This window comes from Bemisia tabaci, chromosome 6, assembly GCF_918797505.1.
Source record: "Bemisia tabaci chromosome 6, PGI_BMITA_v3".
Lineage (NCBI taxonomy): Eukaryota > Metazoa > Arthropoda > Insecta > Hemiptera > Aleyrodidae > Bemisia > Bemisia tabaci.
The window spans coordinates 48,385,222-48,409,333 of NC_092798.1; the positions used below are offsets into that span (position 1 = coordinate 48,385,222).

Genomic DNA, 24,112 nt, shown 5'->3' on the forward strand with positions numbered 1-24,112 from the left:
AACGCATGTGTGCAGAAAAGTTGTGCATTGGCATCACTTTGGAGCCTACCAAAGGGTTCTTTTCTCTATTTCTTTAGATTATGCCCTTCGGTCTAGTGAAAATTAACATCCTTTTGTCTCAGCATTTTCACAAGATGCTTTTTGGCTTGACATAGATTTTCTTGAATAAAATATCTGGAAGAGATCAAGTAACACTTAGCAAATGCAAAAAAAATTGATCAGACAATCTTTGCAGTAATGTGGGAGCATAGCTTTGTCACCTTGTTATTTAGCAACTAGTGACTGGTCTCTGCAGCGGTAGAGTCATATCTAGGGGATTTCAATTTACTGATTTTTCAAACAGGAAGTACCTATCTGTGTTGCAATTTTCTGCTACCTTTTATGAGTTTCAAACCTCATGTATACGAATAATTTTCTCAGGGCCTGTTTTTTTTATTTATTACCATGAATCCTCGCTTGGACCTTCATCTCAGAGAGAGAACTTCAACTGCCTCTCTCTGTAAGTGGTTAATTAGACGACAGCGGAAATATATCTAGACGGTGGCTTGCATTGAATTTTGCTCTTATCATGGAAACCAATTTATTCTGATTAAACCCTAGCAACTCAAATCCACCATTAAATTGGCGAATTAATTTGATTTTTGCATGCAGACTGATTGATGAATTAATTCTTCTATGATTCCGACACGATGATGTCAAACTCAGCCACAGATAAGGTCTTCGTGTAGAAAATGCTTGTGGAGACTGCCGCAGATAAAATTTGAATTTTAGCGCCATACAGTCTAAGTAAGATAAGGACTTCTGATTGGTTGACAAGATTTTCTGCATGTTCGGCACCAGAGTGAAAAGCACTGTGACTCCACGATTAAAGCAACTTAAATTTTCTCCTCCGTGTTTTAAAAAACTTTACGAGATTGAAAAAATTATAATAATAATTCTAGATTAATATCTAAGGTATTAGTAATGACCATAAGCCCGTTTGAGTCGCGTGCGGGCTTGTTTCTCTGTAATTTTTTTTAGTACTTTTATTCAGTTGTTTACCAACTTGTTAGAGGCACCGCTTATCAGCTGATTTTTGCACAGGAACGCATGTGCTCCGAATCTACAGCTTTTCGTCCAATGTTCTCCGCTCAGTTACTCGCGAGTGGTTGAACTTATTTATCGACATTTTAGATGTGTTTCAAGGATCAAGCTCCAGAATGGAGGAAGTGAGTGCATTCGAAAATCATTATTTCGAAGGTGTTGAAAAGTTGCTTGAGATATGGTTCACTCAAACAGAATCGAACCCAACGGGGGACTTGAGAAACATACCCCGGTAAGTGACTCACCCTTTGCTTGAATTCCAGTTATTTACACCCGAAAAATGGCCGGTTTTTAGTTCAGTGATTGGCTGTGTAGTTTTACTTTCGGAAATTTTCGTTAATTTTGGAGTGATCGTGCCGCTTTTCTTTTGAAGATAACGGCGCCGATCTTGCTGCTTGGATTGGTCCTTTGTTTGGATATGAAAGCTTTTCCCTTATGCTTGTTTGTCCGGGTTTTATGGCTCATCTTTGATTCCCCATGAATACGAACCTACTGACACAACTTTTTTACCCAACGTTGAAAGGACATTCGTTTTTCAAGCATCCTTTTTCAGTTCCTCCTCAGATCTTTTCCCTCACCATTTTACATTTTTCATGAATCTCTAGTTGCATTAACTTCAACAAGATTCTCGTATTGATACACTCTCATTCTGCTCAGTCTAGTAAATAGCGACTTAAACATGAAGAGGAAGACTACGTAATCTATGAATTCCAAACTGTAAATTTGATTATCGCACAGGATTTTAAAATTATCTTTGCAAGTAGTTAATATTGCCCATTATGTTACCGAGCATGCCATGGATGCTGTTCGGCTGCAAATATGCAGAGTTTCTCTCACCTAGGTAACTTGGATATCAACAAGAAAATGTTTCTCTTTTTTAGTTCTAGAAGTATGAGAATCACAGATTTTTTCAACTTTTATTTGTTCGCGCATTGCTGCTCTATTCTCAGTCAGTCTCTGCCTTTGCATTGCAGGGTTTATGAAGTTCAATCTGCTGGAGAAAACCTTGTCCTTCAGCTCATATTTTTTACCTTGACCGTAAAGGGTCAATGTCGAAGATTCATGTTGACTAATTTTGAGCTATTTTATCGTTTTTAAAGTAAAATGGCTTTTAAATACTCAGTAAATTTAGCCCAAGTTTTTACTTTAATATTTTTGTGGTACCTTGCCATCGTTGCCCAATTTCCAGTAAATGAAAATAAATTAATCGGCACAAGATCTGTTTGCTTTGGAAACCTTATTTGGTTCTGGTGAAGGGGAAACAATTAAATAAATTTACAAATGAGAAAAAGAAAAACTTCAATTATGAATTGAATGCTTCTATGAGGTATAAGTACCCTGATGTGTAAGATCAAATCAGATGATACTTGAGTTAATTTCCCAGAAATGGTGGCAACAAGTTGCAGGTTTGCTGAGGAGAAATTTTAAAGGAATTTGCTTGAGGAGCTGTAAATGTATCGGGTGCAAGAATTCTCACATGCCCTTTTTAAAAAATAATAATACTCTTGGATGATTCTCACAGAGAAGTGGTTTGGCGTTACTTGTGGCGTCACTTTTTCTGATTCTATTAGGATTTGAGGTCAATCAGGATTTAATCCCAATTTCATCAAGATTTGAGGAAAAATCGGTCGTAAAATCAGGATTTGAGGAAAGTTGGCCGTCCCATCGGATTTTTTTATCGAGCTATTTTTGTGAAGTTACATTCGCCAATTTTTCTCCGCAAAAAATTAGGATTTGATCAGGATTTGGATAAATTATGAAATCAGGATTTAGCAGTCAAAAATCAGGAAAAATCAGGATTTTTCAAAATGAAGTAAAACTAGACACCCTGATTTCTCTCTACTAGTGTTATAGTAAAAAAAAACGTTATTGTTAGGAGAGGGGGCGTTTGAAGAGAGGAAATTTCTCACAGAGGAGGTCTTGAATGTAAAAATTGACCTTCTCGAGGAATTTCGGTTCGATCCTGTGGATTTTTTTCTCTCTTCCAGGGAAAGTTCTCCGTAAGTTTTGCACCATCGATTCAAAACTGACGAAAATCGTACCCGATTTTTTCTCTAATCAGTGTGATTTTAACGAAGTGTCTAGGCCTCAAGCTCTTATTTGTAATCAGAATTTCTCATGTAATTTCTGAGAAAAATGCTCTCTTATCGTCCATGTCACTCAAGTTTTGTCAGGCGTCACGTGCTCAGATCATACCCCCGGGGGAGGGTGTAAGAGTGGAAGTTCAACTTTGTACACTGCCGTGCTAAGGAAAAACGCCGTATGAACATTCGAGAGTTGCTAAATTTCCTCCAATTTAATGTCCATTTTCAAGGATAATAATGAATATTTTCTCTTTTTTAATGTAGATCTGATAGCGAATAAAATTCCTCGAAAAATTGGAGGATCAATATTCACAGATTTCCCTAAACATTCGTATTTAATCAAAGGAAATTTGGCAACGTCTAAAGGCTCATACGGCGTTCTTCCTTAGCATGGCAGTACACTCGTACGAAGAGATTTTCGCGTCTTATTCGAAATCAAAAAAATTTATACTTGCTTACCTCTAAAACTGCCGTGCTAAGGAAGAACACCGTATGAGCCACCAGACGTTGCCAAGTTTTCTCCGATAAAAACCGAACTTACTGGGGAAATTATGAATATCATTTTTCAAAATGTTCTGACAATTTCGCACGCAATTTAATCTATAATATCTGAAAATGTTAAGGACAAATATGTAGGAATTATGTCAAAAATACACGTTTTATCGAGGGAAATTTGACAACTCTCGAATGTTTATACGACGTTTTTCTTTAGCTCAAAAAAAATTTCACGGAATTTTGCCTCCCTTAACTCGGGACGAATCCCCTCAAAGCTCTGTTCTCACCATCAAAATGCAGAGTTGCCAGTCAGGGAAGCCCGGGAATTATCAGGGAATTTTAAAAAGTCCGGGAAAAATCGGAACGGTCAGAGAAAATGACGAAAATGTCAGAGAAAACCGTCAAAACCCCTTCATTTGCGTTTTCGAGTGGGTTTGACATTTCGAACAACAAATTTTGCGTATGTCTAACGATGCCCTTTTAAAAATCCAGTATTTTTTCAATTGTCAAAGAATTTTACCAAAATGTGTTAAGGAAATCAGAGAAATGTCAGGGAATTTAATTTTCCAAATTCTGTGGCAACCCTGAAAATGGAAATGCTGAATGAAGGAATTTATCGGAACTCGCGGCCTCGCGGCATGATTAGCCTTTCCATAGATTTTTAGCTTTATCTTGAGTTTCTATCTTTATCGCGGGGAATGGGCTTAATATTAGCCTTTCCATAGATTTTTAGCCTTATCTTTAGTTTCTATCTTGATCGCGGAGACTGGGCTTAATAGCTCGAGCTTTTTCTCAACTTGGCGATCCATCGATTTTTGCCGCGCTTGCGATGACACTGGAGGTCTCGGGGACCGGCGAAGCATGCTAAAAACCAGACGGGTAGGCGGCGGCAGGGGTCAGCCATGGGTTCATCAATCATAGTTGTCGACGGACAATTTATCGCGAGGAGCGAACAAAAGCCCAAATGTACCGAGAGGTCAAGACGCGCAAGTCTATGAAATTGATGCCAGGCTGGCGGACAATCCTTTCCCACGATATCTCGAAACTCGCACTGGAACAAAAACACATTGGATCTAGAGCCCAGACTCTTAAAAACATCTACAAGAAAAAGTACTCTTGATTCGATCGAAAATTTGCTTAAATCAAGAACCAAGCCTCTTAATTTGAGCGGATTTCCTTTTGATTTAAGCAAAAATCTGATTGAATCAAGAGTATTTTTTCTTGTCAACGTTTTCAAGAGTCTGGACTCTAGATCCAATGTGTTTTTTTTTCCCAGTGTGGCATTTTGACGGCGTAGGTCCGCAATCACATATCTCGTTTGCTGTGTCTGAAAATTTCCGCCTCTATGTTATTTTTTTAAAGGGGAACAAATCGGCACCATTTCCTTGATGATTTTGCAGAATTTTTTTCGCACAGAGAAAAAAAATCACGGCAATTTTAAAGATTTGCCTTTGAGTAGCTTTCCGTTTAAAAAATAAGCAGGGTTGCCACAGTCAGGGAAAACCGGGAAGTGTCAGGGAAAATTTGTTAAATCACCTTCACTTGCTTTCTAGAATGGGTTTGAGGTTTCGAACAACAAATTTTGCCTGAAAAATATTTTCAATTATGCCTTCTTAACCATCAGTCAGATCTTCAATTGTCAGGGAATTTCGCCAAAATGTGTCTGGGAAATGTCAGAGAATTTCATTTTCCAAATTCTGTGGCAACCCTGAATAAAGTATGACAGGAAGTCTGCGACGTCGCAGACCGAGCTATGTGATTGCCGACTTACACCGTCGATTTTCTCTTACGGTTAAGAGTAGGCTGTTATTATATCTTCGTGGAGGGATCTCGATTAAACGGCTATTTTTATCGTCCGGGGAAAAATACAGTCAAGTCTCGATTTTCCGCGGTTTAATTGAAGGGTTTGGAGGACAAGACGCATAAGTGAAGTTTTTGAAGAAATCGAGGCATCAATGATTTCATGTAAAACTAGTCTGAATGTATCTTCTGTGAAAACTGACGCTCCGAAATTCCAATTTTTAAGCATCAAAAAGGCAGTTCGCCGTAAGAATCCACGTAACATCGAAACTTTAAACATTTCAACACGTTATTCACGTCCTGTGATGCAATTAAATTGGCCGAGTCGTTTTTATCGGTGCGATTGAATGGAGCTCATATGATGATTTGGATTTGGACGAAGTGTAATTGAATGTACGATTGACAGCTACAACTGCAGAGAGTAGGGCAACCTTTTTTTCTGAGTAACTAGCGATTCAAAGTGACGTTTATTCCGCCCCAGAACGACCCTACCGCGTGAAAACACATATTACTGTCAAAAAATATACCGAAAGGCCGCAGAAGTCCGCCAGTTATCGATTTTCTTCCCGCCACAAACTGGAACCATATTATTTACGGAGAGACTGTAAGTCAACAATCGTCCATTTAGGCCAGGAAAAATCGAAGACTTGCCTCCGTGCATGAATTGGTAGTTAGCAGGGTTGCCACAGTCAGGGAATACCGGGAAAACCGGGAAATGTCAGGGAATTTTAAAAAGTCAGGGAAAACCGGGAAAGTCAGGGATAACGGCGAAAATGTCAGGGGAAATTTGTTGAATCTCCTCTATTAGCTTTCTTAAATGGGGGTTTAAGGTTTCGAACTACAAGTTTTGCCTGCAAGCTATTTTCAGTTATGTCATCTTAACCATTTGCCCTATCTGCAATTGTCAGGGAACCCTACCAAAATGTGTCAGGGACAGCAGGGAAATGTCAGGGAATTTCTTTTTCCAAATTCTGTGGCAAGCCTGAGTTAAGGTGATTCGTCAAGCTCAAAAGACGTGTTCGAACTGGCGTGCGATATATCGCATCTTTTATTAGGTAAAAAATCTCGGCAGATTTTGAATTTTTAGCAAAACGAAAGACGATAGCTCCTGCGCATGAGCATAAAAAATCATTCTAAACCCGAAAATTGGCAAAATTCGGAGAAATGAAAGTAGAATAGTGTTAGGAAAAAAAACCTCGCATTCGATTCAGCTATCGATTTCCGTGTCGAATGCGAGGATTTTTTCCTAACACTATTCTGCTCTCATTTCTTTGAAGTTTGCCAATTTTTGGGTTTAGAATGATTTTTTATGCTCATGCGCAGGAGCTATCGTCTTTTGTTTTGCTAAAAATTCAAAATCTGCCGCGAGATTTTTTACCTAAAAGTTGCGATACATCGCACGCCAGTTCGAACACGTCTTTTGAGCTTGACGAATCACCTTAAGGGGAAGGAAATCGTCGCGTTTTAAAAGAAAATCATTGGCCGCAATACCGAGGCGTGAATGAGCGACTATCGATACTTCCCCATTCGAAGCTATGATATAGAATCGATTATTAAGGTGTCCGTTGCGCACACCCTGTTTATCGATCCTTTTCCATAGGTTTAAATGGCAGATCAATCGATATATCGCAAAGCACGCCGGTGTTACGAGGGCGAGCCGCGGAAGATGCTAATGACAACGCAAGGCCTGGATGCAACTATACTTGCTCGACGATTGTCTGTGTTGCATAAACAAAATAATGTAGGCGCACTTGTTTTCAATTACTGGTCGACTGGCAGTACTGCCGTGATAGCGAAGAGAGCAGTAAGTGCATAACGAGAATACGGGCTCAGAAGCTTCTGATCGGAAAATGTTATTAAAAGAAGCCTCCGTTCTTTGTCAATTTGCCTCAATTCGAGTCGGAAAGACTCTTAGAAATCGTTTGGAAGATTGAAAATCGACGAATTTTATTTCAATCACATAAAAAGGGTATTATTCATTTTCATGTTAGGCAAGACAGCCGGAAGTGCACTGGAAAAAAAAACACATTGGATCTAGAGTCCAGACTCTTAAAAACATCGACAAGAAAAAGTACTCTTGATTCAATCAGAATCTAGCTTATATCAAGAACCAAGCCTCTTAATTTAAGCGGATTTCGTTTTGATTCAAGCAAACATCCGATTACATCAAGAGTATTTTTTCTTGGCAATGTTTTCAAGAGTCTGGACTCTAGATCCAATGTGTTTTTTTTTCCAGTGTGCTGTATCCTCTGCATACTTTCGTCATTGCATTTTGGACACACAACAAACACATTTTCAGGCTAGAGATTGGCAGGAAAGGGCGGCAATTTACTTGAAAGCACTGTTTTAATTGGCTCTCTGGAGGTATAAAATCACTTGCGGCTGTTTTGCTTGAAACTGCATTTTTTGCGCACTTACGGCTTTCTCATATGTCTTGTTTTAATACAATTAAAATTAATTTTGCCGTTTTAACTATCTCAGTGATTTCATCAAAAATAAATTAGTTAAATTTTGAAGAAAACTCGATTTCGAAAATTTGACACTTACTGCTCTCTTTGGTATCACGACAGCCTTCCTCACTCCAGCCAGAAATAATCGTAATTTCGCCCAACCGTACTCTTTCCTTGTCGTTTGCCCCCGAGGCAAGTGACAAGGAAAGGCTGGAAAATTTCCCAGGGAAGGCTTGAAAATTGGTCTTTTTCTCGGTCAAAGCTTGGGCCACGTGGAAATCGGAGGGAGAAAAAGGAGAAAATAAAGGCTAGTCCAGGTCCTACTGTCAAGAATTCTTGCTGTGTTTTATTCCCTGAAATTTTAAGGTGACTCCCGTATGAGAACCCAGGGTTTGCTTTCACTTTCTCCTGGATTTTTCGGAATTTTTATAGGAGTTTAGGGCAGATGAAAGAATTTTTCCAACTTAAGAACCATTTTTTACTGCCGAATAAACGTGGATGGTCAAATTTTAAAACAAAACAAAATGGTCTCTGGGGGAGAAAGAGGAGAATTTCGCGGGTTGTGAGGCTGATTTCTTGACAGAGTCCCGGACGAGTTCTCCGAGTTAAACGGATATATTTTCCTCTCTAGTAAATCCGGATTTTTCCGGGCCCTAGACATCATGAGAGTAATTACATCAGTCTAACTGCAGTGCTAAGGAAACACGCAGTATGAACATTCGAATCTCGTCTTGTCTGTGATAAAATATTTATGGCTGAGGAAAGTTGTGAATATCTTTCCTTGACATTTTCAGACACATTTGATCAAATCCTATGAAAAATAAAGATAAAAGTGTCCACGTCCCCGGAAAAAGTGTCTCAACGGAGGAAATTCGGCAACGTCCGAAGGCTCATATGGACTGCATTTTGCAATTTGGAACTATAAATTCTGGCTCCTCTGGAAGAACACGTATGTGCATAGGAAAACTAATGGCACTTACGTTGTTTTTAAACCGGGCTGGAATTTATAGTTCCAAATTGCAAAATGTAGTCCATATGGCGTTCTTCCTTAGCTTGCCAGTAAAAAAAAAAAAGAATTTCAACCCTAATTAGACTGCATTTTGCAATTTGGAACCATAAATTCTAGCCCGGTTTAAAAACAACGTATGTGCCATTAGTTTCCCTATGCACGTAAGTGTTCCTCCAGGAGAGGCAGAATTTATAGTTTCAAATTGCAAAATGCAGTCCAATATTTCCTGAAGACGTATTTTCTCTCGACTTCGAATTTTGGTTGGAGAAAAGTCACAACTATTTGTATTCAAGCTTACAATAATTACTCTTGAATCGATTTTTTTTAAATAATTTAGTTGGTTTATTTGTGCACAACGCGGTCCGTTTAATCAAACATGTATAGGTACCTAGCTAAACACCTCCAAAAACCGGGCAAAAATTCCAGAGCTTCTTACCGTTCACTGAAAAAAAAATTATTGGGATATTATTCTGACTTAAAGCGTCGATTCTTTTAAAAAAAAATTGGTTTTTTTTTAGTTAAAAAAATGTTGCTCTGTCATCGCGTTGAGTTTAAAAAACGCTAACAAAACAACGTTTTTTTAAACTTTAAAAAAACCCAATTTCATGGACAAAAAATTACGCTTTAAGTCGAAGTAATATCGCAACAAAATTTTGTTTCAGTGTTGTTTAAAATGGATCAAATATACATACATACACGGTTTTGGGGGAAATAAGGAACAAGCAATTTTCGGACAGTGATTTACAGTTCCATTTAGGCGATGGGGGACATAATGCGACCGTTTGCATAACTTCATGGGTAGGAAGTTCATTTTCACGACTTTTAAAACAATCAGTGGCGTGGAGTGCTTTGCGATATATCGATTGTTATGCCATTTAAACCTATGGAAAAGGATCGATAAACAGGATGTTCGCAGCGAACACCTTAATAATCGATTCTTTAACATAGGTTTAAATGTCTTAACAATCGATACATCGCAATCAACGCCACGCCACTGAAAACGATTGAAACAATTCCGCGCGGACATTAAGAGCGCCTCATTAATTTGTGAACTCCAGTAGTGAGCAGTTCAAACATTTTGTGATGAGAACGCTTTCAAATTCACGAATACTAGGAAATTCCTCCAAAATTAGCTCGAGTTAAGCCTGTGCAATATTTTGGCGCATTAACTAGACAAAATCACGTACCTTCACTGCGCAGTGTTTAAAATTTCCGCTCCAATTTTATTTGATCCAAAGATACCCAGTATTTTTGCGTGAAACCATTGAAGATTATCACATGATAAACTGGGAAAAAATCCTGTGAAATTGTATGAATGAAAAAATTACACTGAAAAAAAAAATCTCGGTGTTTTTACTATATGAAAAGGGTAAAATTACCAAGAATTCAGGGTTCTATTGATCCCAGTTTTTTCTTGGTAAATTACCCTTTATGGAATTGGTAATTTTACCGAGAAATCTCGGTAAAATGATTGAACTGTCTCGGTAATTTTACTGGACCTTGCTAAAAACGCCAATATTTTTTATCGACTGTGGTAGGATTACCGAGATAAAATGGCAAAGTTACCGGGAATTGATTACCAATAAAAGTGGTATTCTTACCGGAAAAAACAGTAAAAATACCGGTTTTTAGGTAAGCTTACCAGTCTGTCTTGGTAAAATTACCAATAATTGGTAAAAAAAAAGTGAGATGGTAAAGGTACCAACGGACCTTGGTAAAAACGCCGAGAATTTTTTTCAGTGAATTTTTTTCAGCAATTTTTTTCAGAATTTTTTTCAGCATTTTTTTCAGAATTTTTTTCAGAATTTTTTTCAGCTATCCCTTATTTGTGTGAAATTTGGTAGGAAAGTTGCAACGTTGTTGAGACCGACATGCGGCCTTTTCAATCATTCTTGGTGTATTTTAGAGTGAACAATTTTTCAACAGGGCAGAACTCAGTAAAGTGGATCAAGAGTCCTGAAGTGACCTCATAATTAACAAGAAATCGTTCGATTTCTCCTGCTCTCTTCGAGTTAAAGGATATTTTTGGACCGAGTCAAGAAGCGCACATGGCGATTTCTGTACATATTGTTAGATTTTTTCTTTTGTATATTGGTTTACTTACTGAAAAAACACAAATGAGAGAAAATTAGGCAACGCGCAATGTAGTTAGACTTATTTTGGCTAAATCCGTCCATATAAAGGTTTTCGCTTCTCGTTACGGCAGGTGATATTTTCTGCTTTTGATCATGAATATTGATGGCTTGACTGCGGATCACCACTTAGCGTTTCAATCTTTTCTTTATCCTCGGTTTTTCACCGACCGAGACAAAAATCAACAGTACTAACCGGCTAATTTTAGAAACAAAATGAGACCCCTTAGAAAATTCGAAGACAATTTACTGCCCATTATTGTTTCTTTGAGGGAAAGTCAAAATGAAGCTCTAAATAGCCGAATACAGGATCTCTCAAACATGTTTGTCTCTGGCCACTCTCCCTTTTCTTTGCTGCCCCAGTCTAACATCAGACAACATAATACATGACTCATGACTTGTTTAAATGTTCCATGTTTAATATGTAACTTTTTTACCGCCTTAATCGTGCGTACGGACGAGTGTCTATTACTTAGGACTCGGAAAAACGAAGATTAGGTAGGTGATAAGATTTTCAGAGAGTGGAATCCCCCGTTGTAAGTGACAAGTTCTTGAAAAGTCCCGGAGAACAGCATGGTCACAACAGGTCATGTCATCATGATCCAGCACCAGCCTGCTGAAAAAAACACGTTTTTATATGGGGAATGCCCACTGTGACGTCACAAAGCAGTAAATTTTCTCAGTTTTATTCTAACTGTATTTTCCTCCAAATTTCCATCGCAGATAAGAGAGTAAAGAGTACTGTAAGCTCAGCTTATCAATCACTTTCGTATTCTAAAGCAATGAAATTTTCTCGTCCAAATTCTCTTTTCAGAATGAATGCTTGACACCAGGGTCTTGATCATCAGCGGTGATTCAACTTTTCAGCCTGAGCTTACAAGCTTTTCCGGTGTTTATTGTTTTCGTTATCCCCCCCCCCCCCCCGCTCGTCGATCGTGTTATGTCAGTGGAAATTTTTGATCCACGGTTCCACAGGGCGCAGGCAGCGAGAAGTAGACCGCGCGATTTTCAATTTACAATTTTCGTCATCGACGTTTGTCGAGATAAACATGTTTTAAGTTAATGCACGGTGGCAGGGTTGCCACAGTCAGTGAAAATCGGGAAAACCGGGAAATGTCAGGGAAAATGACAAAAATGACGAAAATGCCAGGGAAAATTTGTTAAATCACCTTCATTTGCTTTCTAGGTAGAATGGGTTTGAGGTTTCGAACAACAAATTTTGCCTGAAAACTATTTTCAATTATGCCTTCTTACCCGACCGTCACATCTTCAATTGTCAGGGAATTTTACCAAAATGTGTCAGGGAAATCAGGGAATTACATTTTCTAAATTCTGTGGCAACCCTGGGGTGGGAGTAAGCTAACATAGAGATACTTAGTAAATGCTGAAATACTCGTTTCACTCTTGAAGTTTGGCAAGAAACAGAGCCAAAGCTTATTTTAGACGATATTCCCAAAAAATCTCGTCGGTATAATCTGAATTCAATCTGCTTCTAGCCTTGGCAAAACGTAGTTCAAAATGTGCCTATTGGCATCACTTATCCGTTTTTGGCAAAAAAAAAAAAAAAAAAAAAAAAAAAAAATTAGCCTGAAGCTATAGTTTGTCAGCAAAATGTGCGCAACATCTCGATTTTATTTTGATGCCTTTCTCAAATTCGTGTATCTGAACGCGGTAATTGAGCCCCTGGTAAAAATTGGCGGTAGGAGCTGCGTTTCAAAATACCATAGGAGCTCTTATAGCCGACTGAAGAAGACAATAGAAAATCATATAGCTGGCTGTAGAAAGTGGAAAAAATCATACGGCCGGGCTACACGAAGCGATAAAAAATTATACAGCCGGGCTATAGTTCCTATCGCCTGGCTGTTGCTTTTTCACCATCGGCTTTAAAAGGCTATGAGAAATTGTGTAGGAATTTGTGTGCTTTGTAAATCCTTAAGTTTGTACGGAATCACATTAATATTTACAAAACGCACATTATATTTTCCTTTACTACCTATTTTTTTTTTTTTTTTCATCAATTAAAATGAGAATAATCCATACAGAGTGTGCAAACATTTCAAAGTCATGAGTTGAAAAACGCTGACTCCACGAGATTAAATATTAGAGCCTAACACAAAGCGGAGCGGCGGCACACTGGCGCCTACAAACCTAACATGGATACTTCACGCATTGCGCAATGCGTGAAGTATCCCTGTTAGGTTTGAAGGCGCCAATGCGCGTTCCGCGCTGGCTGCCCGCCCGCCGCGCAGCGGTGAAGCGTACCACGGCCCTTGAAGCAACTATTTCACAATAGAGATGTTGCACAGTATCATACGAAATTGTAGGCGCTCCAACATGTTAGGAATGGCAGGCATCCTTTAAAAGTACGGAGCTTTCCTCGCAAAATAAATCAAGATACTAGGGCCCAAAAAGAGAGGGGTAGTCCAAAAACTCACCAAGTCCTAGCATCCGTAATTAATTAGTAACGTTTAGCATACACTTTATCGCCAGGCTGTTGCTTAACCGCCATCGGCTATAAAAGGCTATAAGAAAGCGTGTTGCCGGCTATAGAAGCCCTTGGAAATATTACAGCCGGCCGTAGGTCTATGGTATTTTGGAACACAGATTCTACTGCCAATTTTTACCAAGGGCGTGCGGTTTTCCTATTCATTGAATGAATAAGTTTGCGTTTGGATACCTCCAGCTTTGTTTTTGAGTTTCGGGTTCGCATATCACATTTTTTCGAGAAGAAATAGTTGGAATTGACCATTTGTTGCATCAAAAGACTATGGTTTCTGACTCAGTGCAGTGTAGGAACAACCTATATGCCGTTAGTGTTCCGATGCAGATAACTGTTAGCATGGATGAGCTAGAAATAGTTGTATACTCCTCATTGCAAAATTTAGACCAAAAACGTACCTCCTCATTGCAAAATTTAGACCAAAAACGTACCTCTTATTGGCATTGTGCATCCGTTTATTTTGTGCCAATAATCTAAAGTGCAATCTGCATTTTAGCGAAACTTGTCAGATATCTCGATGACCATTTACTACCGGTGAAAACTCATTTCGATGTCTATAGTGCGAAACCGCATATCTCCGTTTTCGGCGTTGCAGACTTCCTGTCGTATTTTAATTTCTCCCTGAAAAACTAGTCAACGTAACTTTTTGAAAACTTCCTTGATTTTTCGTTGCGTCAGCAGAATATTCTGTGCAGATGTCAAGGTAAATAGTTGGCCTGTTTTACTCGAGAAAAATAAAGTAGGAGCAGAAATTTCGCAATATCGCTATGGAGATACGTGGTTTCAGACTTGGGCCGTCGATCATAAAATCATCGCACCCGATCGCGCGAATCAGTGGCGTGGCGTGAATTGCGATGTATCGATTGTTCTACCATTTAAACCTATGGTAAAGAATCGATTATTAAGGTGTTCGCTGCGAACACCGTGTTTATCGATCCTTTTCCATAGGTTTAAATGACAGAACAATCGATATATCGACGGTGTAAGTCGGCAAACACCTAACTCGTTTGCGGTGTCTAAAAATCTCCGCCTCTATGTTATTTTTTGAAAGGAGAACAAATTGACATAATTCCTTGGTGTTTTTGCAGAATTTTCTTTGCACAGAGAAGAATAATCACGGAAGTTTTAAAGAATTGCCGTTGAGTAGTTTTCTGTTTAAAAAATAAAGTATGACAGGAAGTCTGCGACGTCGCAAACCGAGTTATGTGATTGCCGACTTGCACCGTCGATATGCAAAACACGCCACGCCACTGGCGCGAATCTGCTGCGCGGCTCCCCTCGCGTCGTTGGCGTCCCGTGAAATCGCGGCTTCTCCCGAAAGATACCGTCTTCGGATTACGTAACTTACGCGTAACTAACATCAGCGGTAACGTTTCTTCCCGTTCGGTAACTTTCATTACGGGATAGAGATTTCGCGAACTTCCCTCCTCCCTCACCCGCCTCCACCTGGCGGTGTTATCTTATCACCAAAGCGGCGAAAAACAAAGTCAGAGTGTGAACGTCTTCTTGCGAATTTATCCACAATCCAGGCGCAATGGGAAGGGGGGGGGGGGCAATATAGCCATCCGCGTCGCGAAAAGTTGAAAGAGACCCGTATCAGGTGTGTCAAAGGTTGAGGCGCGGATATCATCACATGCGTGATGTGTGTCATGGGTGTTCGTCGAAGCGGTTTCCGGTCCTGACCGGAAAAATCGAGAGTTTTCGCGAAGCGTCTATGGAATAAAGTCGTAAGATCAACATGCAAAAGTTGCGAAATGAACGGATTTAATCAGACACTGGAACAAAAGTCGCTTGGATCTAGAGACCAGACTCTTAAGAACATTGACAAGAAAAAATACTCTTGATTCAAGCGGATTTTTGCTTAAATTGAGAACCAAGCCTCTTAATTTAAGCGGATTTCCTTTTGATTCAAGCAAAAATCCCATTAAATCAAGAGTAAATTTTCTTGTCATTGTTTTCAAGAGTCTGGATTCTAGATCCAAGCGACTTTTTTTCCAGTGGAGTCAACGTAACTGCATTTCATGTTGGGTTTGACGTTTCGAACAAATTTTTTTTGAAAACTATTCCTAAATGTCTGATGAACCATCTGGCAATTCTTCAATCGTCAGGGAATCTCACCAAAATGTGTTGTGTCAGGGAATTTAATTTTTTAAATTCTGTGGCAGCCCTGACCAAGAGAACCCCTATATCGTCGTATCTTTCATGCAAAAACGTAACTACCTTTCAGTGTTCTGCCGTGCAACGCAAAAACGCCGTAAACGCCATTTTCAATTTTTTGGAAACAACGTATCATAGCAGAAAAACTTGGGCACCTTGGGACAATGTTTTTACAGATTTTTTTCGCAAATACTGTCAGAAACTTAACCTGAAAATTTCAGGTGCATGGGTTAAACAGTTTTTATTTTATAAAGTGTCAAATTCCAGAAAACGCGGGAAAATCTCGATGGACTTACGGCGTTCTTGCTTAGCACGGCAGTGTTGCCAAATTTCCCCTTGAGAACTGTATTTTTACCGAGAGAATCTTGAGCATCTCCAACTGAGACTTTCAACGATTTTTCCTCTGATGTCATGCAAAAATCAGAAAAAAGACGAAAATCTCGTAGGTTCATTCTTGTAAAAAATGTAATGGAGATGTTGCATGTGTGAGGAATTTGCGATTTGACTGTTAATTCTTATGTAAGAGTTCGCGAGAAACACGATGGTACCACTGGCTTTCTCCGAAATCAAGTCCCAAGCTCAAAAAAAGCTCTCAAGTTGAGGCCAAAATGGAGGGATATCCCACGCTATCCTGAGAGTCCACCTCTACATCAAGACAAACTCCCCATGCAAAGATAGGGAACAAATACATAGGTTGTCCCAAAAGTACTGCACGTTTTTTTCTTATTGACGAACGGTAGTAGATATCAAAATGCGGTTTGTGTAGTCTTAAAGACCGGCCAATTACCGATAAAACAAGACAAATCCGAGCTCTCTAAGTCAAAAAATGACCAAGTTACAGCGTTTTGAAAATGACTTGTAGAGGGGACCCCTACGGGATTTTCAGCTTCTTTTCTGGAAAAAAACAAAGAATTAAGGATTCAAGTGGTTTTATTAAATCAATTTTGCAGAATCTTACCAAGATTACTAGCATTTACTCTTCTTCACTGGATGACTGGACACTAGTTTCCTTCTCAAAATACCCTCCATCACTTGCCACACAGCGCCGCAACCGTTCTTCCCAATTCTTCAAAGATGGTTTTTTCGAATTCTTCTTGTCTAATGTTCTTTAAGAAAGTTTCAACAGCTCTTTTCATCTCGTTGATGGAGTTAAACTTCCTGCCTCTTAAGCCCTTTTTCAACGTAGGAAATAACCAAAAATCGCAGGGAGCAAGGTCCGGGCTGATATCATGTTACCAACTTCATTCGATCGCGACGATTTCTCTGTAGAATTTTTGATCAATCAAATCTTTGTTTTTTCCAGAAAAGAAGCTAAAAATCCTGGAGGGGTCACCTCTACAAGTCATTTTCAAAACACTGTAACTTGGTCATTTTTTGACTTAGAGAGCTCAAATTTGTCTTGTTTTATTGGTAATTGCTCGGTCTTTAAGACTACACAAACCGCATTTTGATATCTGCTACCGTTTGTCCAAAAAAAAAAAAACAATCAACTCTTTGTTTTTTTCCAAAAAAGAAGCTGAAAATCCCGTAGGGGTCCCCTCTACAAGTCATTTTCAAAACGCTGTAACTTGGTCATTTTTTGACTTAGAGAGCTCGGATTTGTCTTGTTTTATCGGTAATTGGCCGGTCTTTAAGACTACACAAACCGCATTTTGATATCTACTACCGTTCGTCAATAAGAAAAAAACGTGCAGTACTTTTGGGACAACCTATGTACATTGACAGAGCTGCCACTTTATTTGTGGACTCTAGAACTGAAAACACGGCAACCCTGCTAATGTATTTGCTCCCTATCTTTGCATGGAGAGTTTGTCTTGATGTAGAGGTGGACTCTCAGGATAGCGTGGGATATCCCCTCCATTTTGGCCTCAACTTGAGAGCTTTTTTTGAGCTTGGGAGTTGATTTCAGGGAAAACCAGTGGCACCATCGTGTTTCTCGCAAACTTTTACATAGGAATCAACAGTCAAATCGCAAATTCCTCACACATGCAACATCTCCATTGTCCGCGACAATTTTGCAACCTCGGAATGCAGTTAGGTCCCTTCCACCGGTAAACGCCATGTCCCGGTTTTTCTCGTAAAAAGTATATGTAAACGATGTTGGACTAAATTCAGTTCACTCGAGATAAGGTAATATCTGTCGGAACATGAATGAGGAACATAATAGCCTCGAAGACGCCGTCTCTTGAAAGTAAGTGGGAGTCTATGTCTACTTGACAATATTAAAATCGATCGGGGCTCCGTGTTGCCGACCCCGTCTAAAAAAACAAAATACACTTTAAAACGAAAGGGTGAGTGCCCTCGTTATCGAGGAAGATACTCGCAGAACTAATTTGTGAACTCAAATGTTTTGGCGAGCGTGGTCGGTTAGCGTGTAAGAAAACATATCGAACTGTCTTCTGCGCTGCCCTAACGGAGTTGTCACTTGCCAAATTCAGGGAATTTTAAAAAGTCAGGGAAAAGCAGGAAATGTCAGGGAAAATGACGAAAATGTCAGGGGAAATTTGTTAAATCACCTCCATTTGCTTTCTAGAATGGGTTTGAGATTTTGAACAAGAAATTTTGCCTGAAAACTATTTTCAATTATGCCTTCTTAACCAGCCATCAGATCTTCAACCACATGGAAAAAATTGAATTGCTGATTTAACAATTAAATTGCTAATTTAACAATTCAATTGCTAAAAAAGTGACTGCAATATTTCAACGTAGATTTCACAACAAAAAAATGATACTTTAACCACCCCCGTGGTAAAATTAGCTTACAATAGTGGTTAAAGTAGCATTTTATGTCGTGAAATCTACGTTGTAATATTGCAGTCACTTTTTTAGCAATTGAATGGTTAAATCAGCAATTTAATTTTTTCCGTGATTGTCAGCGAATTTCGCCGAAATGTGTCAGTGAAATCAGGGAAAATTTTATGGAATTTCATTTTCTAAATTCTGTGGCAACCCTGAAGGAAATTTCAGGGAATTTTAAAAAAGTCAGTGTCAAAAGTCGAATGTTCATGCGGCATTTTTCCTCAGGACGGCAGCACTGTGCGGTGACGCGGTTGGAGTACGATCCGTGAATCATGCGGCTCCTCGTTAGAGTCATCGACACAGATCGACTGATTATTAGCTATTACGTAAAGCCATCGACAAAATCAACAGTTTCCCCCTGCTTCCAGATCTTGAACCGCAGATAGAGTCTATTTCGAGGAGTTTAACAACTGAAGAGAGCGCACCGAGGAACGAAAGAGAAGTTTGTAGAGTGAGACGGAAGCAGCGGGTCGATTGTTGAATTGGATAGAGAAAGCTATAGACAAAGATGACATTTGGAGTATGAAGCGATTCTATTGGTTGAAACGTGTGGTTCTTATAGACTAAGGGGAAATGGTAGACTAACTGTAGGGTCTCTTGTAGATTTGTCTAATACTTACCTCCTTTGTACATTGCAACCACCCGGTTCACTAATAGGATTGCCCCATTTTCCCTGTGTCTTGTATGTCTGTCTTTTTGTCTATGAATTTCAATTATCAGCTGGCAGGAGCGCCGTTCCTATTGGCCACTGCATTTTGCATCAAGGAACTTCAATTTCTAGCTCGTTGCTGAAAACACCTATCTGCCTAGGGAAACTAATGGCAAGCATATGTTCTTTCTAAAATTAGCCAGAAATTGTTGTTCCTAATTGCAAAATTTGATCCAGTCATATTTTAGGGGACGAGGAGAGGTGCATAAAATCCCAAGCTTCCCCCTTAATTGATCTTCCCCAATTTTTGACCAAAACTGGTCAGTTCCCATTGAAAATTTGAAAGATAGAAGAAGAAAAAAAAAGAGAAAAAAGAACAGACCTTTGCTTACCAAATATGGATTTTTGCGCTGCTAAAACGTTGCAAATTCGAAAATTACGCAGAATTTGACGTTTTTCCCGTTCTCACAGTGCGATTACCCCATTAATCGCGACCGGGTTGGTCGCATGGAAATTTCTGCACTCTTTGGATGGGTGACAAAAGTTGACTGTAGAGCAAAATCCGAGCGTAGCATCTCTAAGTTTCCTCCAATGAAAAAGGGAAAATGCCCCGATGTCTCCCTGCTTACCTGCCGGTTCACCAGTTTTTTTGCCCTGATAGAATAATTCCTCATAATTCTCCCAGTCATCGCTTTTCTGCAGCCTCGCGGCGCTGATGTTGATTCTTTCCAGCGAGAGAAAGGTCTTGATCGGCGCGGATTATAAAACGCTTAATTATGAATTTATTGTTTTCCCTCCTTCTTTTCCAATCAAGCCTATTGAATGGAATTCAAAGGCATTCGCGCAAAGCACCGATTCCTGGAAAAAATAAAATCGTGTGCAAAATCTTCGAGTCAGCAATAACTATGAATAAAGCTAGCTTTCACTGAAAAAATGTGAAAAGATTGCAGCTTGGCGTGAAAGCGAAGGGATCAAAGCGCAATCCGCCGCAAACGCAAAATTTTTCAATCCATAATCCCAGCCGTATTATCCCCCTTTGCTGACCTTCTGGATTTCACAGCAGCTGCGTTTGCTATGAGAGAGAAAAAGTCATTAATTTTCGCATCAATCATTGAAAAACGTCGATGCAATCAGAAGAACGGCATACAGTTTTTGTAGTTAGTGTTAGCTTTAACGGTGTGTAAGCAAATGAGAGGTATTACTGAATCATTGTCAAATTCTTCCTGGAGGCCTAAAAAGCAGTATGGTTTAAATCAAAATTTTGTTCACACAACGTCGTTCCAAGTCCGCGCATAATTCCATTCATTATTTATTCCTTTTTTCACTCCTCATTCTGTCTTTTCCTCTTTTTTCTCTTACTAGAAGTAGTCTCAAAAGCTGTGAAACGTAAATACGTGAAACGAACGAACTCATGAAACGAAATATGAAAATTGAAAAATGAACAAAAACCCGCATCGAATAAGGAAGAACACGAGAAATTTCACATCATAACGCAGCATCATCCATCTATTGAAAATGATAACACGTGAATTTCCGAGCTAGAGGGAATATTCATCTTAATCATGGAGAAACAGTGCTCACTCAATATTTTTATCCTCGATAATACTTATCCGAGGTAATAAAGAAACGTCTCAAGATATTGACAAAAATTATAATTGAGAATTCTTTTTGCGAAAGTGATTGTTCTTTTTCTGACAATGATTCATTCCACTACACATCATGCATTGTTCCCTCATAGTTTCTCGACATAAAGAGGCTATAATCAGTGGAGTTAAAAACTTGGGAATTGAATCAACTGAGCAACTATTCGCACATTACTGTAGGGCTCATTGCCTACCCTACGATTTGAAGGCACTTTTTCTCACCACTACCTTTCGTGATCTTATGAATGGTTTTGTCATTACTGGCTCTCTACTGACAGTTTGGGAACAGCTTTGAAAACTTAAACGGCTTTCTACTGGCAAATATGTACTCACTCTTTATATTTTCTGTAAAGACATTAATAGACCAAGTTGCTGAATGCCTCTAATAAAATAGCTATAACCAAATAACTAACTAACTATCTTACTAACTAACTAACTATTCTATTTAAAGGCATGAATACCCTCTTGGGATTAGTTAAGGAGGCGACATACTTTTATCAAGGAAATTGCCACTGCCCCCCCCCCCCCCTCCAATCTCATTCTTACCCTCAGCACAAGTTGAAAAATGCCCTTCGATCAATAATGTGCACATTAAAAATTGCGGATATTCGAGATTCTTCTGTATTTGTAACCAGATCATAAAAAAGGTACCTTATCTTCCTAGGTAATATTTATCTCAACTATTTTTCAAATGCTTAAAGGAAGAAAATCTGTAAATTATCGCGGAATCTATCTACACCCTGGTAAAAATTGGCGATAAGAGCTGCGTTTCAAAATACCATAGGAATTCTTATAGCCGGCTAAAGAAGGCTACAGAAAATCATATAGCTGGCTGTAGAATGCGGAGAAAATCATACGGCCGGGCTATACGGAGCGATAAAAAATTATGCAGCCGGGATATAGTTCCTATAGCCGGGCTTTACACTTTATCGCCTGGCTGTTGCTTTTTCGCCATCGATTATAAAAGGCTATAAGAAATTGTGTAGAAATTCGTGTGCTTTGGAAATCATTAAGTTTGATACGGAACCACCTTAATATTTACAAAACACACGTTATATTTTCCTTTAATACATATTTTTTTTCATCAATTAAAACGAGAATAATCCATACAGGATGTGCAAACATTTCAAAATCATTAGTTGAATAACGCTGACTCCGCCAGATTAAATATTAGAGCCTAACACAAAGCGGAGCGGCGACGCACTGGCGCCTACAAACCTAACAGGGATACTTCACGCATTGCGCAACGCGTGAAGTATCCCTGTTAGGTTTGTAGGCGCCAATGCGCGTTTCGCGCTGGCTGCCCGCCTGCCGCACCGCAGCGTGCCACGGCGCTTGAAGCAACTATTTCACACCAGAGGTATTGCACAGTATCATACGAAACTGAAGGCGCTCTAATATATTAGGAATGGCAGGCATCCATCAAAAGTACGGAGCTTTCCTCGCAAAATAAATCAAGATACTACGGCCCAAAAAGAAAGCAGTAGTCCAAAAACTCACTAAGTCCTAGCATCCGTAATTAGTGACGTTTAGCATACACTTTATCGCCTGGCTGTGAGTTGCTTAATCGCCATCGGCTATAAAAGGCTATAAGAAATTGTGTAGCCGGCTATAGAAGCTATTGGAAATCTTACAGCCGGCCGTAGGTCTATGGTATTTTGGAACACAGATTCTACTGCCAATTTTTACCAGGGGCACCGGAAGCTCAAAAATCGAGGAAATACAAGTCCTGAAAACCCCAAACCAATATTTTTAGGTTGTGTAGAAAAACGTGGTCATAGCTTTTGAAAAAAGTGGAGGACATTTTACATCCTGGAAAATGAAGTTTCTTATTCGCTTAGATTGGTCACATTTTTATTCCCAACACGACTGAAAATTCAGGAAATTTTTCGTTCCAAAACCTTGAAAGCTTTTCAGCGGGAAATTTCCAGACTTTTCAATGAAAGCTCTGGAAATTCCCTGCCCTCCGCCCTTTTCAAAGCTGGAAACAAATCGGAAACTTTCTCGGATGAAGCTCGAGTAATCTGCTGAACGGCACTCAAGTGTACGCAAGTGCACGTGCCAATAGATTCGAGTGATATTAGGATGCAGTCTTGGTCGCACGCCATGCTCTATGTCCCATGCTGTGTCTGCGTTGGACCACCGGCTTCCGCCTCGTGCCGATCTGTCTGCCACGCCCGGCACACAGTGGAACAAGCCGGTTCAGCGAGTCGGACACTGAATTTTGTACTAGAAAGTGTACATTTTGATGTTAATTTCGTCACATTTCATAATGTTAGAGGGGTGTCTTCCCATGGAAATTTTTCAAGTTGGGAATTTGGAAGTTGCCAAGTTTCCTCAGACAGTACATACATTTTTAGGCAATAAGGATATTTTTCTCTGAAATTTTGAAAGGGGTTAGATTAAATTGTGGAAAAATAACAACAGTGTGTAACAAATCCGTAAATCTATCAAAATGATTTACACGAAGTCTCCAGAAGGTTCAGTTTGTAGCAGTGGAAATTTGGCCACTGTTAATGCGCTTTCATGTAATCTGTATCTCACGACGAAAGGACGCAGAGTGGGAACAAGCCAAGCCTGACGTCAAACTGAAAATTTGCAGAAAATTCCGTTCGAAATCATCGCGAAGCGTCCATATTTCATGAGAAGTAAGGGGAGGTGAAGGAGGAGGGGTTGAGCAAAAACTGACGTGATCCTAAGGGGCGTACAACGGATTTCATCTTTGTGACGGGGGTGGGGGGGGGGGTCAAAAAATCGGAAAACCCTTCCTAACTTCATAATGGGCTACTGCCGTGCTAAGGAAAAACGCCGTATGAACCTTCAGGCGTTGCCAAATTTCCTTTGATAAAGCACGAACTCCCTGGTAAACTTCTGATATTTTCCTTCCATTTTCTCAGATAATTTTGTTCGCAATTTCACCTAAACTTCCTGCAAATTTCAAGGAAAAATGGACTGCATTTTGCAATTAGGATGTATAAATTCTGGCTCATCTGAAAAAAACACTTATGTGCATAGGGGAACTAATGGCACTTACGCTGTTTTTAAACCGGGCCGGAATTTATAGCTCCTAATTGCAAAATGTAGTCCAAATATTCATAACTTGCCTCAAAAATAAACATTTTATCGAGGCAATTCGGCAACTCTCGAATGTTCATGCGGCGTTTTTCCTTAGCACGGCAGGGCAGACAAAACGTGCAACAGTTTCCCAAATCTGCCAGAACGATGAACATCCAGTTAGGGAATGATTAATTGAAAGGGGTTCGCGTGTCCCTCGCATCGCGGCCGCGGGTGCAACTTTGTAGCATAACCGG

At 39.5% G+C, this 24,112-nt stretch overlaps 1 protein-coding gene across 1 annotated transcript in view; it reads left to right on the forward strand.

Annotated features, from left to right (window-relative positions):
• Positions 1-1,094: 1,094 nt before the first annotated feature.
• The window catches only part of SamDC (S-adenosylmethionine decarboxylase), a 42,330-nt gene continuing 19,312 nt past the window's right edge, over positions 1,095-24,112 (forward strand). The window contains exon 1 of the mRNA XM_019042842.2: positions 1,095-1,315. Within this exon, the coding sequence (XP_018898387.2) occupies positions 1,200-1,315 (116 nt within the window). The 5' untranslated portion in view covers positions 1,095-1,199. The remainder of the gene's footprint in view (positions 1,316-24,112) is intronic.